This window comes from Marmota flaviventris, chromosome 2, assembly GCF_047511675.1.
Source record: "Marmota flaviventris isolate mMarFla1 chromosome 2, mMarFla1.hap1, whole genome shotgun sequence".
Lineage (NCBI taxonomy): Eukaryota > Metazoa > Chordata > Mammalia > Rodentia > Sciuridae > Marmota > Marmota flaviventris.
In genome coordinates, this window is record NC_092499.1 from 67911139 (window position 1) to 67929103 (window position 17965).

Here is a 17965-nt window from a genome sequence, read left to right on the forward strand (position 1 = left end):
CCAGCCACAGCTACTTCTCTCCAGGTCAAATTCACTCAACAAACACTCCTGACTGCTGGCTGATGCTTTCAGGCAAAGATCCATTAATATCACACCAAGTAAGAAACTGGAAGTGGGTCCTAGAAACCAGGCAAGGCAAGGAAACCCAATGAGGTCTATGAGGCTTTATCCACCATGCATATCTTTCGTCCGCTGTGCAAGCGAAAAGCAGGGCCTCAGATGATGGAGTGTGTCCAAAAGAGAGAGGAAGAGGAGGAACATGGCTCTGATGCCCTTCAGTGGAACAAATCTATTTTATTGGAGAAGTTGCCCAGCATTTGTCTAGCAGATATAAAAACACAGAAAGACTGGTGCTGGAACAAATAAGTTGGAGAATAATCATGTCTGAAAAAGATAGGTGATTAAAACACACAGCTTTTGCTATGGTGTGTTTGCTGTTGCCTAATCTCAATAAGTTTTTTTTTTGTTTTTGTTTTTTTTGTAGTTGTAGATGGACAGAATGCCTTTATTTTATTTGTTAAAATTTTTTTACGTGGTGCTGAGGATCGAACCCAGTGCTTCAAGCATGCTAGGCAAGTGCTCTGCCACTGAGCTACAGCCCCAGCCCTCAATATGTTTTTTTTTTTTTTAATATTTATTTTTTTTTAGTTTTTCGGCGGACACAACATCTTTGTTTTTGTATGTGGTGCTGAGGATCGAACCCGGGCCGCACGCATGCCAGGCGAGCGCACTACCGCTTGAGCCACATCCCCAGCCCCTCAATATGTTTTTGAAAGCTAAGTTTCAGGGCTGTGCATATTTAGATGTAATATCTATAGGACAGGGATGAAAAAACAGTGACCGTGAGGGCAGCAAAAATCTTTAAATCTTTTCCTTCAGAATTAACACAGTACTCTTTTACCTCAACAGTTACATTGACTTCACTGGCACATACAGATAACTCGTCTCATTTTTTGGTTTGAACAAACCAAAAAATCTTTTAATCAAAAGAAAAATCTTTTACTAAACAAATCTATTTTATTGCAGTGTGGTTACCTACTTTTATCTGCAATGTGTTTTATGCTCAACAATGGTCTTTTTTTTTTTTTTTTTAATCCCTATGCTTTCAAACAAATGGTTAAGTCAGATACTTAAGTCAGAATTGTATGTGGGTATCTTACTAAGGTATTAAATCCAGGGGTTTAATCTCAGTGAGGCCAACAGCCTTGATAAATTGCTGAGGCTGGCTTTAAACTCACGATCCTCTTGTCTCAGCCTCCCAAACTGCTAGGATTACAGGCATGTACCACCATGCCTGGCTCAAGTAAGAATATTTATTAACATGTGTAGAAGCAAATCCAAGCAATAATAAGCAATAAGATGGCTTTGATATAGAAACCTCACACACACAAAATTGCATTTCTCAGACTAAATAAGAAGAAAATGGTATAAAATCTCAATAAGCTATTATGAGCCACTCACTTTAAGAAATGACTCAGGGGCTGGGGAAGTGGCTCAAGTGGTAGCACGCTCGCCTGGCATGCGTGTGGCCCGGGTTCGATCCTCAGCACCACATACCAACAAAGATGTTGTGTCCGCCAAAAAACTAAAAGTAAATATTAAAATTCTAAAAAAAAATAAAATAAAATACAAAAAAAAAAAAAAAAAAAAGAAATGACTCATTCACCAAATTTTCTATACGCCTCATAAGTAATCTGCCAAGTAAGGAAACACTTGCTAGGTATAGCAGACATACTTTTTGAGTAAAATAGTAAGTATGCGCCAACAGGTACCAGTCAGTTGATATGACATCTCTGCACTGCACTCTATGGGCTTGTAAGACTCTCTACACCTCCTGAAGTAACTCACACACCATAGGAGGATCTCAGATATTCAGCATTCTCAGCATCTGATCAAATTCAATCAAAGTGTTCACTGAGTCCTTACCAGGCTTATCTTTTTCTGTTTTTGGTACTGAGGATTGAACTCAGGGTCTTGTGCATGCTAGGCAAATGCTCTACCACTGAGCTACATGTCCAGTCTCTTACTGAGCTTTCTTCCAAGAGAAGTGAATGATTATATTATACTGTACAGTTTTACATTATGGTGCATCATTTTATATCAAGCAAATGTATTTTCAATTTTTAAAACAAAAGCATTGGTTTTGTTTCTAGCTTATGTTTTGACATTTACATAAAAGAAACAAGAGAGAACGACACCTGAGGACATCTGTATCATTTGCAATGATTGTGACACTGTGTCACTCAAATGTCATTCTGTGCATCACTTGGTGGCATGAAGCAGCAGCTTTGCCAGGCTGTTCCTTGAACATAGCATCTCTAATGACAGATAAGCTCTACAAGCTCTTGATACAGCTGCCCACTCACCTCACGTCCACCTCACCTCCAACGTGCATGAGAAAGGAGCCATCAGGTTGTTTCAGTGAGTACAAATACTGAAGAAGCTTCTCTCTGAGAAATGGCAGGGAAAGAGGCAGAAGAGGCAATCAATGGTCAGTGCGGTGTAGCAGGTGGGGAGCCCTTCTGGGTCTCCACCACTACTAGCTGTTGTACCTGTTAATGACGTCATAGGCCTCCTCGGTGCCAATGATGCACAGGGCATTGACGGCTGCATACGTGGGTGCAAGGTGTGGGTACTGACCAGGACCCCCTCCAAAGCCACCTTCTGGGCTTTGACATAGCTCCAGGAACTGACACACACTAGGTACATGGACAAAGGGAAAAACAAAGTCAGAGAGCATTAATTTCAAAATGCCAAATTCCCACCAAAACCTGTGCCTTTTCAATCATTCCTCCTCCCTTAAAATGAAAAAACCCTACCACCCACCTGCTGAGTATAACTTGTGAAAGGGCTTAATTTTCTATCCAGCTATCATCTGTTTTGTATTCCCTCTTGAGTTTTGTATTTAAGCATCGGCCTAGTCATGAGGCAAAGAAAATAGGGCTAAGAAGAAACAACCTTTCATAGGCTTGAGGGTAAGAGTCTCATGTGTTCCCTGACCACACCTTTCCCAGCAATTTGCCACCCTGCATCTATGGTTCCAGCCTCCTCCTGCCTTTGGGACCTCACAGCCTTGGAATTTTGCCTAAAACATGGAGCTCAAATGCTCCTCTCCATGCTGGCTGTCCTGGTTCAGACCCATGTCCTAGGCCAACCATGAACACCTGGAAAGACCTTTCCACTCCCACTGCCACCTCCGCCCTGGTGGGCTCCTGCCTTCTGTTCCCACCAGCAGGAAAAAAACAAGATCCTGGTGGAGTCTGTCTTCCTGGGGTGGGAGGTCCACATGCTCGCCAGCCATGGCAAACTCAAAAGGAGCACGGTTGAGTCAATCACAAGAAAGCATCACAGTCTGCAGGCTCTGGGAGAAATTGTCACACTAATCCAAAGAGGCCCCTGGCCCCCTCACTGAGGGAAGCCATTTATGGAAGGTTTACCTCTGATTATGAAACCAGGCTCCCTGAAGTTTCATTCTTGCTTTAGGTGAAATCAAGAGAGCCCCTATGTGTCCAAGGTCCTCTGAGGGTCACCGGGAAGGAGTGCTCTAGAAAGGCCCTGATCATCCAGCTGCTTCCTGACTCAGCAGGCCTGCCTATCATGAAAAACCTCCATGGATGAGAACAAACAGCAAACCTGTCTCACACACACACAGCCTTCTCTTCTGGTCTCTTCATTCATGATTTCTTATCCACTAATGCAAGAGAGACCACATAGGCTGATCTCCACGAAAACAGTGTATTACTGCATTCAAACATACATCATGGGGCTGGGGATATAGCTCAGCTGGTAGAGTGCTCACCTCTCAAGCACAAGGCCCTGGTTCGATCCCCAGCACCACAAAAACAAAAACAAAACAAACATACATCATGTTTAATTACTTTTGATTTTCAACCTTCCACTATCCCAACAAGAGCAGTAACAGAAAGTGCTGCTGACTTAAAAGATACCAATTCACTTCTATTTATACCTAAAATTTTATTGTAGGAAACACAAGGGCTGAAACTGAAGGAAGAGAAAGAAGGAAGACACTGTACATTATTTATAATAGAAATTAATTTTCATATCCAGGTGTGTATCACAGATGCTGGTAATCCCAGCATCTCGAGAGGCTGAGGCAAGTGGATTGCAAATTAGAGGCCAGCCTATACAATTTAGCAAGACCCTGTCTCAAAAATAAAATAAAACAAAATAAAAAGGTCTGGGGATACAGTTTAGAAGAAGAGCATGGATTCAATTTCTGTGCCACACACACACACAAAAGTTTTCATTAGTTAATTGCTTGTAACATATTTTCCAAATCATCTTTAATTTTTATGCCATTTTCCAGAAACAAATAGCTAATGAGCTCAAGTCCTAACAAAGGCTGGCTGCAATAGCCTACCAAAAGCTTTCTATACCACAAAAGTAAAAGGTTTTTAGCTAATATAAAATTTAGGCTAAACCAGGCATGGAGGTGCAAAAATGTATCCTAGCAACTCAGGAAGCATTTAGAGGCAGGAGCATTGCAAGTCTGAGACCAACTTTTCAACTTAGCAAAATGCTGTCTCAAAAACAAAGGATGGGAATATAGCTCAGTGGTAGAGTGGACATGAATTTAATCCCCTGTATAGGGGGAGCGGGGTTAGGCTGAGGCTGGGAATGTAGCTCTGCAGTAGAATGCCAGGCATGTGTGAGGCCCTGGGTTTAATCCCCAGCACCACAAACAACATCCCAAAGTAACAAGCAAAACTTACCAACACATTTTTAAAAATAAGAAAGAAAATGATTCACTAACTTGTCCATTTCCTTCCCCAGCTCCTAAGATAAAATCATGCCAAATACAACACTCCTGACCTGGTAGCCTAAAGTCTGGAATGAGCTAGGATCTGAATGTACTGGACACCTTGATATCCTCCCTCCATGCCAATGGCCCTCAGCTGACACTCTGCATCTGACTATCTGGGGTTGTGCTACAGAACTGAAGGTGGGGCTTCTCTCGAGTCTCACTTCCGTATTACAGAACATTCTGATCTCAAGACTTTCCAATTTGCACCTTAAGAACTGGCAAACTGACCATGAAGATACCAGCTGTCGTTAGCAGACTTCTTAGCAATTTTGAAAACTAAGATGTTAATGATACTTCAATCTATCAAAAGGGAAAGAAAAGTTTATCTTAGGGAACAAATATTCAACAATCAATAAAATATTTCAGGCAGGAAACACTGCACAAATACCAGGCATGGCACAGTTTGTGAAAAACAAGTATTTGCAAAAGCATTTATTTAGATACACTACAGATAATGTGTATCTTAGATGGAGATCTATTTTCTTTAATGTCAGCAAGACTTTTCATTCTAGCTTACGTGATAACTACCAACAGAGTAGGCAACTATCTTCTAAATGAGGGATTTTTTTTTTTTTTTTTAGTTGTAGATGGACACAATACCTTTATTTTATTTGTTTATTTTTATGTGGTTCCGAGGATTTAACCCAGTGCTTCATGCGTGCTAGGCAAGCACTCTACCATCAAGCCACAACCCAGGCCCTAGATGAGGGATTTTCAAACCCAAAATAAATATAAAAGAATCATTGAGAGCTAATAAAGAATATAAACGCCCAAGCCAAGCACAGTGGCTCATACCTGTAATCCCAGCAACTCAGGAAGCTGAGGCAAGAGGATCACAAGTTTGAGGCCAGCTTGGGGAACTTAGTGAAACCCTGTCTCAAAGTTAAAAAAAAAAAAAAAAAGTGCTGGAAATGTAACTCAACGGTAGAGAGACCCTAGGTTCAATCCTTAATACAAGGAGGCAGGGATATAATAATAATTGTTGTTGTTGTTGTTATTACAGAGGTTTAGACTTGCTGAGGCAGAGAAGGGCCTGGCCCTCTGCCTTGTTTCCATATTCCTAGGTGATTCAAATTACCCACCAGATTTTAAGCACCACAAGTTTTTGCTGTGCAATTAGAGTCAGTTGGGGAATATTTTTAAAATATCCAGCTCCCAGGCCACACCTAATAACAATTAAAGCAGAATCATGGAAGATGGATCCAGGTGGCCATATATATATATATATATATATATTTTTTTTTTTTTTTTTTTTTTTAAACTCCCTATGTAACTCCAATGTTCACCCCAAGTACTAGTGCTTCTCCAACTTGAGTGTGCACAGAAATTACCTGGGGATCTGGTTACACTGTAGCACTAGTTCAAAACTATCTGAGCTTCTGTATTTCTAACAAGCTCCGAGGTGATGGCAATGCTTCTGGTGTGGGAACTACATTTTGGATGGCACTGAGATAGATCTGCACTGTCTTGCAGGTAGCTCCTAGTCCCTTGCAGGTAGCTCCTAGTCACTTGAAGCTATTTAATTTATTTTTATTTTTATTTTTTGAGAATCCAGCTGTCTTTTATTAGATCAGTCATTTAAAAGATTTGCAAAATGCAAAACAATGCCATTCTTCTAATTTTTCTTTTTTTAGAAAATAGTTATTTCCATAAATTATTTTTCTTTTTTTTTTTTAAAGGAAAGATTTTCTCTACTTTTTCTTAAAGAGAGAGAGAGAGAGAGAGAGAGAGAGAGAGAATTTTTTAATATTTATTTTTTAGTTTTCGGCAGACACAACATCTTTGTTTGTATGTGGTGCTCAGGATCGAACCTGGGCCGCACGCATGCCAGGCGAGCGCGCTACCACTTGAGCCACACCCCCAGCCCCTCCATAAATTATTTTTATTGGTTCTTTTTAGTTACACATAACAGTAGAATCTATTTTGACATAATTATACAACATGGAATGTATCTTATTCTAATTCAGACCCCAGTACCTTTTATTCTACTTCCCATTCCCTGAGGCTATTTAAATTTTTACTTGAATTAATTAAAATTAGCTCACACAAGTCACATTTCAAGTGCTCAATAGCCACATTTGACTAATGGTTGCCACAGTGGAGCACACAAGAAATTTACAGGACATTCTCATGGAAAAGTCTCTGGGACACCACTGCTCTATCCTTCACCATTAAAAGAAGATATAAAACCTACAAGAGGATCAAGTTCAAAGCAAGAGGATCTGCCTGATAAGGAGTTTATGGGACTTCAGGTAATGGTTAAGGTCTAATAGAAAGTGGTTGACTCTGGACAAGTCTGTCACCTATAGGGACGAAGGATTAAAAAAGTATGTACAATAAATAAGCAAATGATACAAAATGAGCAGGGAAACAAATCAGAAGCCAATAAGAATAAAAACAAATGAAACACATACAAGTAGCAAGTGATATAATCAGGAAAGGCAGGATGAAGGGTGTGCAAAGCATATAAATGCAAGGATCACAGCAAGAAGCAGACCAGAGATCAGGGTCCCATGAGCTGTAAACAATAATGACAAGCAATGCTTCTTGGGGCTGGAGGTGAGGCTCAGTGGAGGTGAGGCCCTGGGTTCCGTCTCCAGTGCTCCCCCCAGATAACCTATAAGCTGAAGAGTTCTAAAATATTTAAAGTCTTAGCTCTTATCAAAGTTAAAAACCTAACTTTAACAGTACAATCAATGGTCTTCCTGTGATCTTGATTTTGTTTTATTACAGAAGCTTTTAATAACAAAGCACAGGATTCTCATTAAAGGATGCTTTCTTCAGTGCTAAATCATTAAGCAAAGCAAATGTCTGATCTCAAAATATCAATTTATTTTTGCAAACATACATATAAACATGCATATAAATATACATATTACCTCTTAAGAGAGGCATGTTAAATTCTCACCTATGAATAGATTATCCTTGAAACATCTGAAACCAGCAGTAATAAAAGCCTGGCCTTGCTGGCTTTGGTCAGCAGTCACAGCAGCTGACAAAAGTGATTTTGTCCACTAGAGGGAACTCAGCTTGTCATATTATTCCCTAAACAAACAAAAGTACAAGAGAAAATAGGAAAGCGAGAGAAAGCTTTGTGTGTGTGTGTAGGGAGTGTGTGTCCAGTGCCAGCTGGGGCAGGGAAGAGGGCAGGCAACTAATAAACTCCAGAGCCCAACTCTCCATTTCTGGGTCATCTTAATATCTGAATGAGGGGAAACAGACACTGTTTCAAAGCATTCTTTTTCCTGTGCAAAATAAATAAAAATAAATAAACAGACAATGTCTTGGGGCTGGGGTTGTAGCTCAGTGGTAGAGCACTTGCCTAGCACATGTGAAGCACTGGGTTCGATCCTCAGCATCACATACAAATAAATACATAAAAGAAAGGTATCATGTCCATCTACAACTTAAAAAAAAAAAAAAGACAATGTCTTATTGTAGGTAGTCTTAAAAACATTTTATAGAAGTCATTAAGATTAATCTGAGGGGCTGGGGATGTGGCTCAAGCGGTAGTGCGCTCGCCTGGCATTCGTGTGGCCCGGGTTCGATCCTCAGCACCACATACAAACAAAGATGTTGTGTCCGCCAAATAAATAAATAATTAAATATTTTTTTTAAAAAAGATTAATCTGAATCTTACTAAAAATAGTTTATTTCTTTGTATGTTGGAGTTAGAATTAATTGCCTGCTAAGAACAAAACAAAATGCAATACAATTACTGGAAAGCCTATCATTCTTTAAAAGTTCAATAGCTCTAGGCTCAGAAGAACCACAGTAGAGCTTTTAAGGCAGCTGTGAAGCAGGAACTCTAGGCCACTAACTACTGAGTGTTCTTGAAATCAGGATAAATCAGCTCGTTATTTTTAAAACATTCTTTTAATGACAAAACAAAGTTTCACTGTAGAAATTTTACAAAATGAAAATAAGCTTAGAAAAGAACATTTAAAAACCATCCTTGGGCTGGGGATGTGGCTCAAGAGGTAGCGCGCTCACTTGGCATGCGTGCGGCCCGGGTTCGATCCTCAGCACCACATACAAACAAAGATGTTGTGTCCGCCGAAAACTAAAAAATAAATATTAAAAATTCTCTCTCTCTCTCTTTCTCTTTAAAAAAAAAAAAAAAAAACCATCCTTAACCTTGCTATTCAGAATTAACTATTGTCACATGTGCATGCATCCTTCTGGTTTTTCTATGCATATAATCAATCATCTATGTTTTTAATCTATAAAAGTTGAATGTCTTTATCTGTTTTCACATCGCATCTCTTTATAAACATTTTATATGCAAATAAACTTTACATATATAAAATTCTGAATGGCTGTTTAATATTTCACTGTATGTATTGTACTATAATTTACTTAAGCTATGCCTCCTCCACCCATGTGTACATTCAGAGAATCCTCCCATTTCTGCAGAGGACTGAGATTGAACTCAGGGCCCCCACACATGCCAGGTGAGCCTTCACCATTGAAATAAGTCCCAGACCCTTCCATTTATTTTTTCTCCTCTCATGTGCAACTTTCCCATTCTCCTAGTGTACATCCTGACTGTGTAGGTGTGGGGAAAAAGCTTTCCAAACAACCTCCAACCCCCAACTGGTATTTCAAAAACACATGGGCCTTTGACAATTAAATTCCTGTTACTGCAGAAACTGCATCCAACTCTACTTCCAGTGCTGAAAGCAAGTAGGCTTGCTGCAGCATCCTGATGATAATAACAGTACACATTTTCCCTCAGCCTCAGAAAGCACTGTACGTATCACAAGGGTTAATGGCCTAATGCTTTATTATCTTCCCCATCCACATTCATCACAAGACACCCTGCCCAGGAAAGCAAGAATGAGAGGTTATTGTTAAGAGAGAATGAATAAGACAATGTGAGTTCTGTTCTTCTGACCTGACAATGTGACCGAGGCAGGGGTACTGTGACCAGGGAGGGCTCTGGTGAGCCTCCATGAGCCCTGGCACAGATGCCACCTTGGGCACAGAAAAACAAACCTGGTGCAGGAGACTCCAATCCCAGGTTCCTCGCCCCTGAGAGCTCTGGAAGGAGCAGAGGAACACAAACCAAGAACACATGCCTGCTCTCAGCGGACCTCCAAGGTCCACTCCTGACCGCCCTTTCCTGCCCAAGTATCCCTAAGACTGGAGTAAAGATCAGGGTTTTTCTTCTTTAAGATATAAATTGTCGGGCTGGGGTTGTAGCTCAGTGGTAGAGTGCTCGCCTCACATGTGGAGGGCACTGGGTTCGATCCTCAGCACCACATTAAAAAATAAAATAAAGGCATTGTGTCCATCTACAACTAAAAAAAAATTTTTTTTAAAAAAAGATATAAATTGTCATAAGCTTCTGAGAATGAGGTGCCATTCCATGAATGCCATCTGCGCAAGCAGCTTGGAGAGAATCTCAGTTGCTTAGATCTCTAGTCATCAATCAGAGGTTTGAGAAAACGGAGTTATGGCATGAGTATCCCAAGCAGTAACCATCCAGTCCCATCAAGAGCTAACCTGCCCCTCCAGGCACAGGGAAGAGGCACTTCCATGGAGGTGTTATGGAAGGCGAGGGGATTCTGCTCACAGAACTGGCACATGCTTCCAACAGCAGCTAGGCAAACAACAACAACTTTCTGATGAAATAATTTCTCCCAGAGCTGACGATGAAGACTTTTTCTCAAAGACTAGAGCCAAGAGTCAAAAGAAAAGGGCACAGAAGAAACCAGAATCCTTCTCTTGGGAGTTCAAAGTCTTGTTCTACCCACCAGCTTCTGAAGTGGAGGAGTTTCAGGAAGTTGCTGGAGGTCAAAAGAAGGGCAAGGGTTTCTTTGTAGCTTTTTTTTCATTCACAACAAATAAAACAGAAACAGAATCAAAACAAAAAAGAACCCCCAAATTCAAGATGCAATTCCAGAGAACACTCCAGGTTCCCCAGAGCCATACTCACTCTGTAGCCACTATCTGGGGGATGGGTTCATCTAGGAGTTCCAAGCTGTGCAGGATCCAGTAGCAGAGCCATGGGCGGCTGGCATCCAGACACTGAGAGGGACAGAGAAAAAAACACACCCCTATTCAGAATGATTCCAAGACACTGCGGACAAGGCTACATCTGTCTTACTCCCCATAGCCTGGTGACCTCGAGGAGGGCCTTGCTTGAACAACAATCAGTGAATGAAGATGCTCTGCTTTGTGGCCTTAGCCAGGAACTGAAATGACCATCTGTGAGAAGAGGACAATGGAATAAAAAAACTGGACTTAAACCCAGTGGGTCCCTCCCTTGCAGGCATTAAGGATGATGGGCATTCACGCTGACACATCCTTGCCATAAATAAAAAAAATCAAATGTATGGCTGGGGTTGTGGCCCAGTGGTAGAGCACTTGCCCAGCACACATGAGGCCCTGGGTTTGACCCTCAGCACTGCATAAAAATAAATAAACAAAATAAAGGCATCATGTCCATCTACAGCTAACAATAAATAAAATAAAAAATAATCAGGGGCTGGGGTTGTGGCTTATGGTAGAGCACTTGCCTAGCATGTGTGAGGCACTGAGTTTGATTCTCATCACCACATATAAATAAATAAAGGTCCATCAACAACTAATAAAATATTTTAAAAATAATAATAATCAAATGTAGAACCCCCCTAAAAAAGTAGATCTGCTGGGTGTAAAGTGAGGCAAGGAGACTGGAGCCCTCCTGTTCATATTCAACTGTTGCCTGTCACTCAGCCCCACTCCCAGCCATAGACTGAGTCTCCTCTATGAACCCAAGGCCTCTGCGAATATGCTCTAAGAGCCACTCAAAGTTTGGGCCTATAGTGTACTGGTCCTCTGGTCAATTCAGGAACTAGATCAGCTTACAGAGTAAAGGTTAGGGGTGACTAGGTAACTAACTGACTTTTAGTAGTTGCCCAGGGGATCAGGAGAAAGCATGTGAACTGCTTAGCTGTACTGAATGGTGGACAAAAGCCACATCCTGTCTAGGGTGATCTACTAGCTCTGAGAGCAGATAAGATGTTAGGAGATCTGGTTCTACCCTTTGGAAATGGGGTCTCAGCTCTATGACAGTGCCCAGGTTCCTGTCAGAACCATGTGATACTGAGTAAATCTCCAACAGGTCAAACCAGATGGCCTTTTGCATTCAAATAGTAAAAAAGGAGGGAAACTTGGTAAAGAATTTGGTATAAAGAGTCTGCAGACAATGTGTTTACCTCGTAGGCATCAGTCAGTTGCCGAAGGCCTCTTTTCAGATAATGGAAGTGCTTCTCTCTCTGCAAAATAAGCCTGGAAAGACAAAGAGCACATAAGCCTAGCTAGGAGACCAAGATTCTACCACACACACGCACATGCAGCTTCAGGACACGCCCCACAGTCATTCAAAAGGTGCCCAGCACTGCTGCAGCTTCAAAGGGTGACTATCCCGGAAACAGAGGCCTGCATCTCAGTGTCTCTGAAGTCCCTGAATACCAGGCTGGCAGATGTTCTTGAGCAAGATCATCTGAAAGAAGTGACCCTGGGCTAACTGAAAAGCTGCAGTGAGCCCCCACAGCCAGGTAGTGACGATCCACCCAGAAGGCTCCTCAGGATCTAACTAAAAACAGGTTAACTTGTGATCCTCCATGTTTAATTCCGCCCCCCCCCCACCCCCGGTAGTGGGGATTGAACCCAGGGGTGCTCTACCACTGATGTACATCCCCAACCCTTTTTATTTTGGACAGGGCCTCACTAAATTGCTGAGACTGGCCTCAGACTTGTGATCCTCCTGCCTCAGTCTCCCAAGTCGCTGAAATTACAGGTTTTCTCCACTGGGCTCAGCTCTATTCAGTCATTTCAACCTGAGTCTTGCTGCTTCCCTGACTTGCTCAGCTGCTGTCATTTCTTCTGGAATCACTTCTCCAAGATGTATACTTTGTACCCGGCCTGCTCCTCAGTTATCCATCCATTATTCCCTCCCCGAAATTCCACCTCCCACATGCTGACCCACAGCCCTGGCCAGAGGAGGTGTTTGTATTCTGTAGTCAGTCACGTCCTTGGCACTGACGTCAGCATTACTGGCTTTGAGAAGGAATGTGCCGCCCATGGCCACCTGCACAGGCAAAGACAGAGGCAGCACTTCTAGTTTGGTGTTGCAAAAGGGGCCTATGTGATTATGGAAGGAAGAAAAAGGAAAAGAATGTTGAGACAGTCACTGTGCTTGCTGACTGCAGAAACAAAAGGAAGGAGAGCCACAGCCCCTCTTCTAGGTAGGCAACTCGACTGTTTCTACAACTCCCACCGTTCATGCTCAGAATAAGGCCATGAATGTAGTCTCTACCCCTGAAAGTCTCCCGATTCAGTGATGGAAATGATGTAAGTACAGAAATTACTAAAAAACAAGGTGGGGAGGGCTGGAGATGTGGCTCAAGCGGTAGCGTGCTCGCCTGGCATGCGTGCGGGCCTGGGTTCGATCCTCAGCACCACATACAAACAAAGATGTTGTGTCCGCCGAAAACTAAAAAATAAATAATAAAATTCTCTCTCTCTAAAAAAAAAAAAAAACCCAAGGGGGGAAATGATAGGTTTCACAAAGGAAAAACAAAAAAATACTACTTTGGTTCAAAGGGGAGGAAGGCATGTCACTAAGAAAAGAGTGATCAGCAAAGTCTATGCAGAAGAGGCAGAATTTGAAGTAGACAGCCCTGGTGGAGGGAGAAATTTTCACTGAAGTTGAAGTAGTCACGAGCAGGTAATTCGACTGTGCTGCACCGTGCCAGGTGCAAAGGGCACAAAAGGAGGGACAGGTGGGGAGATCGGGCCTAAATGTGGGAGGAAATGGGAGAACAAGCACCAGACCCTTTTTATAGGGCTCTGGGAAGAAATTCCTCTTAGCTGAGGAATTTCCACTCAACTTAGTAGGCAAAAAGGAAGCCCAGAAGAGCTTTTAAAAAGCCATAACTGTGCTTTAGAGAAAGTATCCAAGGGCATTGGACACTGTGTTTGCAAGCTAAGCCAAGTGGAAGGTCAGAAGCTGGGCAGAGCTGACCCAGAAAGTGCTCAGGGCCTAGGCCAGCCTGGGGACTTCTGGACACATGGAGTGTACTCAGATGAGGGCTGCTGGATGCACACATGCTATGGACATGGTCTGTACCCTCCGAAATTCAGGTTGACATATGATTCTTAATGGTGTTGCAGGGGGCAGACTCTATAAGCAGCGATTGTCATTAAAAGGGATTAGAGCCTTTTGCAGGGGAAAGGGTCTGTTCTCAAGAGCTGCTATAAATGAGGCTGATAGTCATGTTTTGTTTCTTCCCCACGTGCCCTGCTTGCCTTTGGGCTTTCCACCCTGAGATGAAGCAGTACGAGGTCCTTCTCAGAAGCCAACTAGTTGCAGCTGCTTCATGTTCTTGTGTTTCCTGGCCTCCAGAACCATTTGCCAAAATAAGCCTCATTTCCTTATAAATTTCCCAGTCTCAGGCATTCTGTTATAGCAACAGAAAAATGGACTAAGGCAACATGTGAGACTCAGAAGAGGGATCATGATTACATAAACAGAATGAGAATGCTTATCTGCAAGCTGTGACAGGTGAAGTCATAGAAGGTGGGAGAAGAGAAAGAAACAGACAACAGTATGGCCGGTGGCCTTTAAGGGCATTCAGGGGAGTGGTGACAGCAAACTGCAAAGGAAGAGGCCAGACTGTTTCTCTTTTGGAAAGTCCAGTGGCCAGGCCTCAGTGAGCACCCACTCACTTCAGGCAGAGGCAGAGTATCTGGTGCTGGGGTCCAGGCTGACTGCTCTGTAAAGCTATGGTCCAGGTGCGCTCAGGCGAGTGAATGACACATCCAGAGAACAGGGATCAGGGGAGTATGGTGGGCTGTGACAGCTCACAGGAAGGGAGGGAGGGTCAGAGAGACTTTCCCAAAGGGAAGAGTATTGAGGCTAAGGCTGGAAGGCCATGAGTTAAAGAGGACACCACGTGTGTCTGTTAGTTTAGATCCAAAGCTGGAGCAAAAGTACAAGGCGGAGAGCAGACAAATCAGACTGGAGAGGAACAGAGGTGTCAAATCATGTGGACTTATAAGTGCATTAAGGAATCTGGTCTCAAACCTAAGAACAGATGGCAGTCACTGTGCTTCATCATGGGTGACCTTGAAAACAAGCCAAGGAAAGACAACTGTCAAAAATACCACAGGATTCACTATGTGAAATGTCCAGAATGAGAAACCCCTAGACAGAAAGTATACCAAGGGGTTGCCCAGGGATGAGGGAGATGGAGGAGCTGGCAGTGATACAGGATTTCTTGGGGGGTTGAGGGGGGCAGTAATGAAAATGATCTAAAATTAACTGTGGTTGATGGTTGTACATTCTGATTATATTACAAAGCCACTGAATTCTACATTTGAAACAGATGTAATTCATATGTGATATATGAATTACATCTCATTAAAGTTGTTACTAAAAAACAAAGGCAGTTAATGTCTTTTTAAAGGGAGTTACTGAAGTATTTGGGGCAGTAGGAGATGTGAGTCTGGCAATATGGAAGGATTTTACATCCTTGCAGAGAAGGCGTTTCAGAGTATGGATGCAGGCAAACCTAGGGCTTTAAAGTGGGGAAGAGGAGACTCAAGAAACTCATGTGAGATAGCCTCTATTTTCTCAGGATCATGGGAGAGTTGTGGAGTGGCCGCAGTGATGAACGTGTTAGGGAATCTACATAAGACAAATAAAAGAGTGCAAGACAGTTATGGAAAGGCATAATGGAAACTAAGTAGTATAAAATTTGGTGAAGAAGGTCAGCAGACACTGCCAGTGATTTTTTTTTCCTTGATAATCTTGCTGGGACTATTTAGCAAAAGGAGCTAGTGGCATGCTACAGGAAGGACTAGCAAGATTGGAAGAGCATGAAAGCTGATGAGGGAGACACGGAAAGAGGTAAGTGAACTGCTGAAACAGTTCACCGTCTGAGCTGGCTCAGGGTGAGCAGGTAAGAAACCAAGGCCAGGACAGGTCTGATGGACAAGAGGAACCAGGAAGGCCTGAGAGACATTAGCAAGGAGAGGCTAAGAAACCCAAGGCAGGTGAGGGCAAGCACAGAATTCAGAGCTGGAACTCCTGGCTCATTCTCAGCATATTCATAGCAGGGTTTTCTATATGTCAGTTCCTTCCTTTCTGAAAAATAGTCAAAAAAATTCAAATATTCCAGGGCTGGAGTTGTGGCTCAGTGGTAGAGTGCTCGCCTAGCACATGTGAGGCCCTGGGTTCGATCCTCAGCACCACATAAAAATAAATAAATAAAATAAAGGTATAGTGTCCAACTATAACTAAAAAATAAATATTAAAAAAAAAGAATTCAAATATTCCAAATACCTTGAGATGCAGAGACCCAAGAAAGAGACAGTAGAACACTCTATACCATAAGAGAACATCAATGACCTCGTCTAGAAATGTCAGGCAAGAGAACACTGACTTTCTTATAACAAAAAAGTCTGAGATCCTAAGCATAATGCTGGGGAGAGGGATGGGGTGACGGGTTGTATTTTACTGGAATTATACTGTAACTTCATAAGTGAAGAGAGACCACGTCTGTCTTCAGCACCTACAGCAGGCCTCAGCACCCGTGTGTCATTTGAACAGGAGAAATAAAGGAATACAGTAAGGTCAGTTTCTCACTAGACACAAAAGACTGTTCTCCCTGCATCTATGTCCCTTCAATTAAAAAAAAAAAAAAAAAAAAAACAGACCTCAAAGGAGAAGTTGGAATTCAAGCACACAAGGAGAAGGGTGGTCAGACGGAGAACACAATGTCTACTCTGGCTCAGGGCTCTGCTCTATCGCTTCTCTCAGTGTTCACATGCACCTTGAGGCAGAGGACCTCTCAGCCCAAGGTTGCCTTCCCTACTGGACTACATGGGGGTTTTTTGGCCTTTTTGTTTTGTTTTGTTTGGTGTGTGTGTGTTGCTGTGGATCAAACCCAGGGCCTCATGCATGCCAGACAGACACTCCACCACTGAGTCACATCTCCAGCCCTGGACTGGGTGTTTTTAGGTAGCTGAATTAAACAATTAAATGAATGCATATATTTAAAAAGAGCAGCCAGGCACGGTGGCACATGCCTGTAATTCCACTGATTCAGGAGGCTGAGGCAGGTGAATTGAAAGTTCGAGGCTAGCCCAGCAACTCAGGGAGATCCTGTCTCAATATAAAAAATAAAAAGGGCTGTTGATATAGCTCAGTGGTAGAGCCCTTGACTAGCATGAGCAAGATCATGGGTTCAACCCCCAGCATTGTCAAAAACAAGGAAAAAAATTTAAAAAACTATCAAAACAAGAAAAAAAGAAGTTAAAAGCCAGGCGCACACCTGTAGTACCAGCTACTCAGGAGACTAAGGCAGGAGGATCACTTGAGCCCAGGAGTTCAAGACCAGCATGAGCAGCACAGCAAGATCTCATCTCAAAAGGAAAACAAACAGGGCTGGAGTTGTGGCTCAGTGATAGCGTGCTCATCTAGCATGCACGAGGTACTGGGTTCGATCCTCAGCACCACATAAATGTAAAATAAAGATATTGTGGGGCTGGCGCTGTGGTTCAGTGGTAGAGCACTTGCTAGTATGTGTGGGGCATTGGGTTCAATTCTCAGCACAACATAAAAAATAAATAAAGGCATTGTGTCAATCTAAAACTAATAAAAAAATTTTTAAAAAAGATATCGTGTCCACCTAAAACTAAAAAATAAATGCTAAAAAAAAAAGGAAAACAAACAAAAAGCAAAAACATACCCAAAAAAAAAGATATTACATGGACTCTAGCTGAAGGAATCCTCCATCATCTTTTATTTTGCCCTGGGTTGGTCCCTAGGGACAAGATGTGAGCCTGCGTAAAGATGAGCCTTCATCGAAGGTTTTCTGTGGTAAGGTTTTCTGTAGTAAGGTTCACCCTCACCTTGAACCTTACCCCAGAAAACCAGGCCCCAGGAGTCCTGCTGGGGAGGGACTGCTGAGCTCCTCCAGCTGATTTCATCCAAAGACAAACTCCAGCTACAACCAGTGGAAGAAAAATGCCTTTTAGTAACCACTTCCACAATGGAAATTCTCTTCCATTTAATCATAAACGTAACACACACACACACACACACACACACACATCAATATGTTCAGGTTTATGATTCTTTTA

The 17965-nt window shown here is 42.4% G+C and overlaps 1 protein-coding gene across 1 annotated transcript in view; it reads right to left on the reverse strand.

Moving 5' to 3' along the window:
- Positions 1-17965, reverse strand: part of Fntb (farnesyltransferase, CAAX box, subunit beta) — a 75562-nt gene that overhangs the window by 25936 nt on the left and 31661 nt on the right. Inside the window, exons 3-6 of the mRNA XM_027929438.2 lie at positions 12031-12103; positions 10767-10858; positions 2553-2699; positions 2367-2450 (exon numbers count right to left, since the gene is read on the reverse strand). Coding sequence (XP_027785239.2) covers positions 2367-2450; positions 2553-2699; positions 10767-10858; positions 12031-12103 — 396 coding nt within the window. The remainder of the gene's footprint in view (positions 1-2366; positions 2451-2552; positions 2700-10766; positions 10859-12030; positions 12104-17965) is intronic.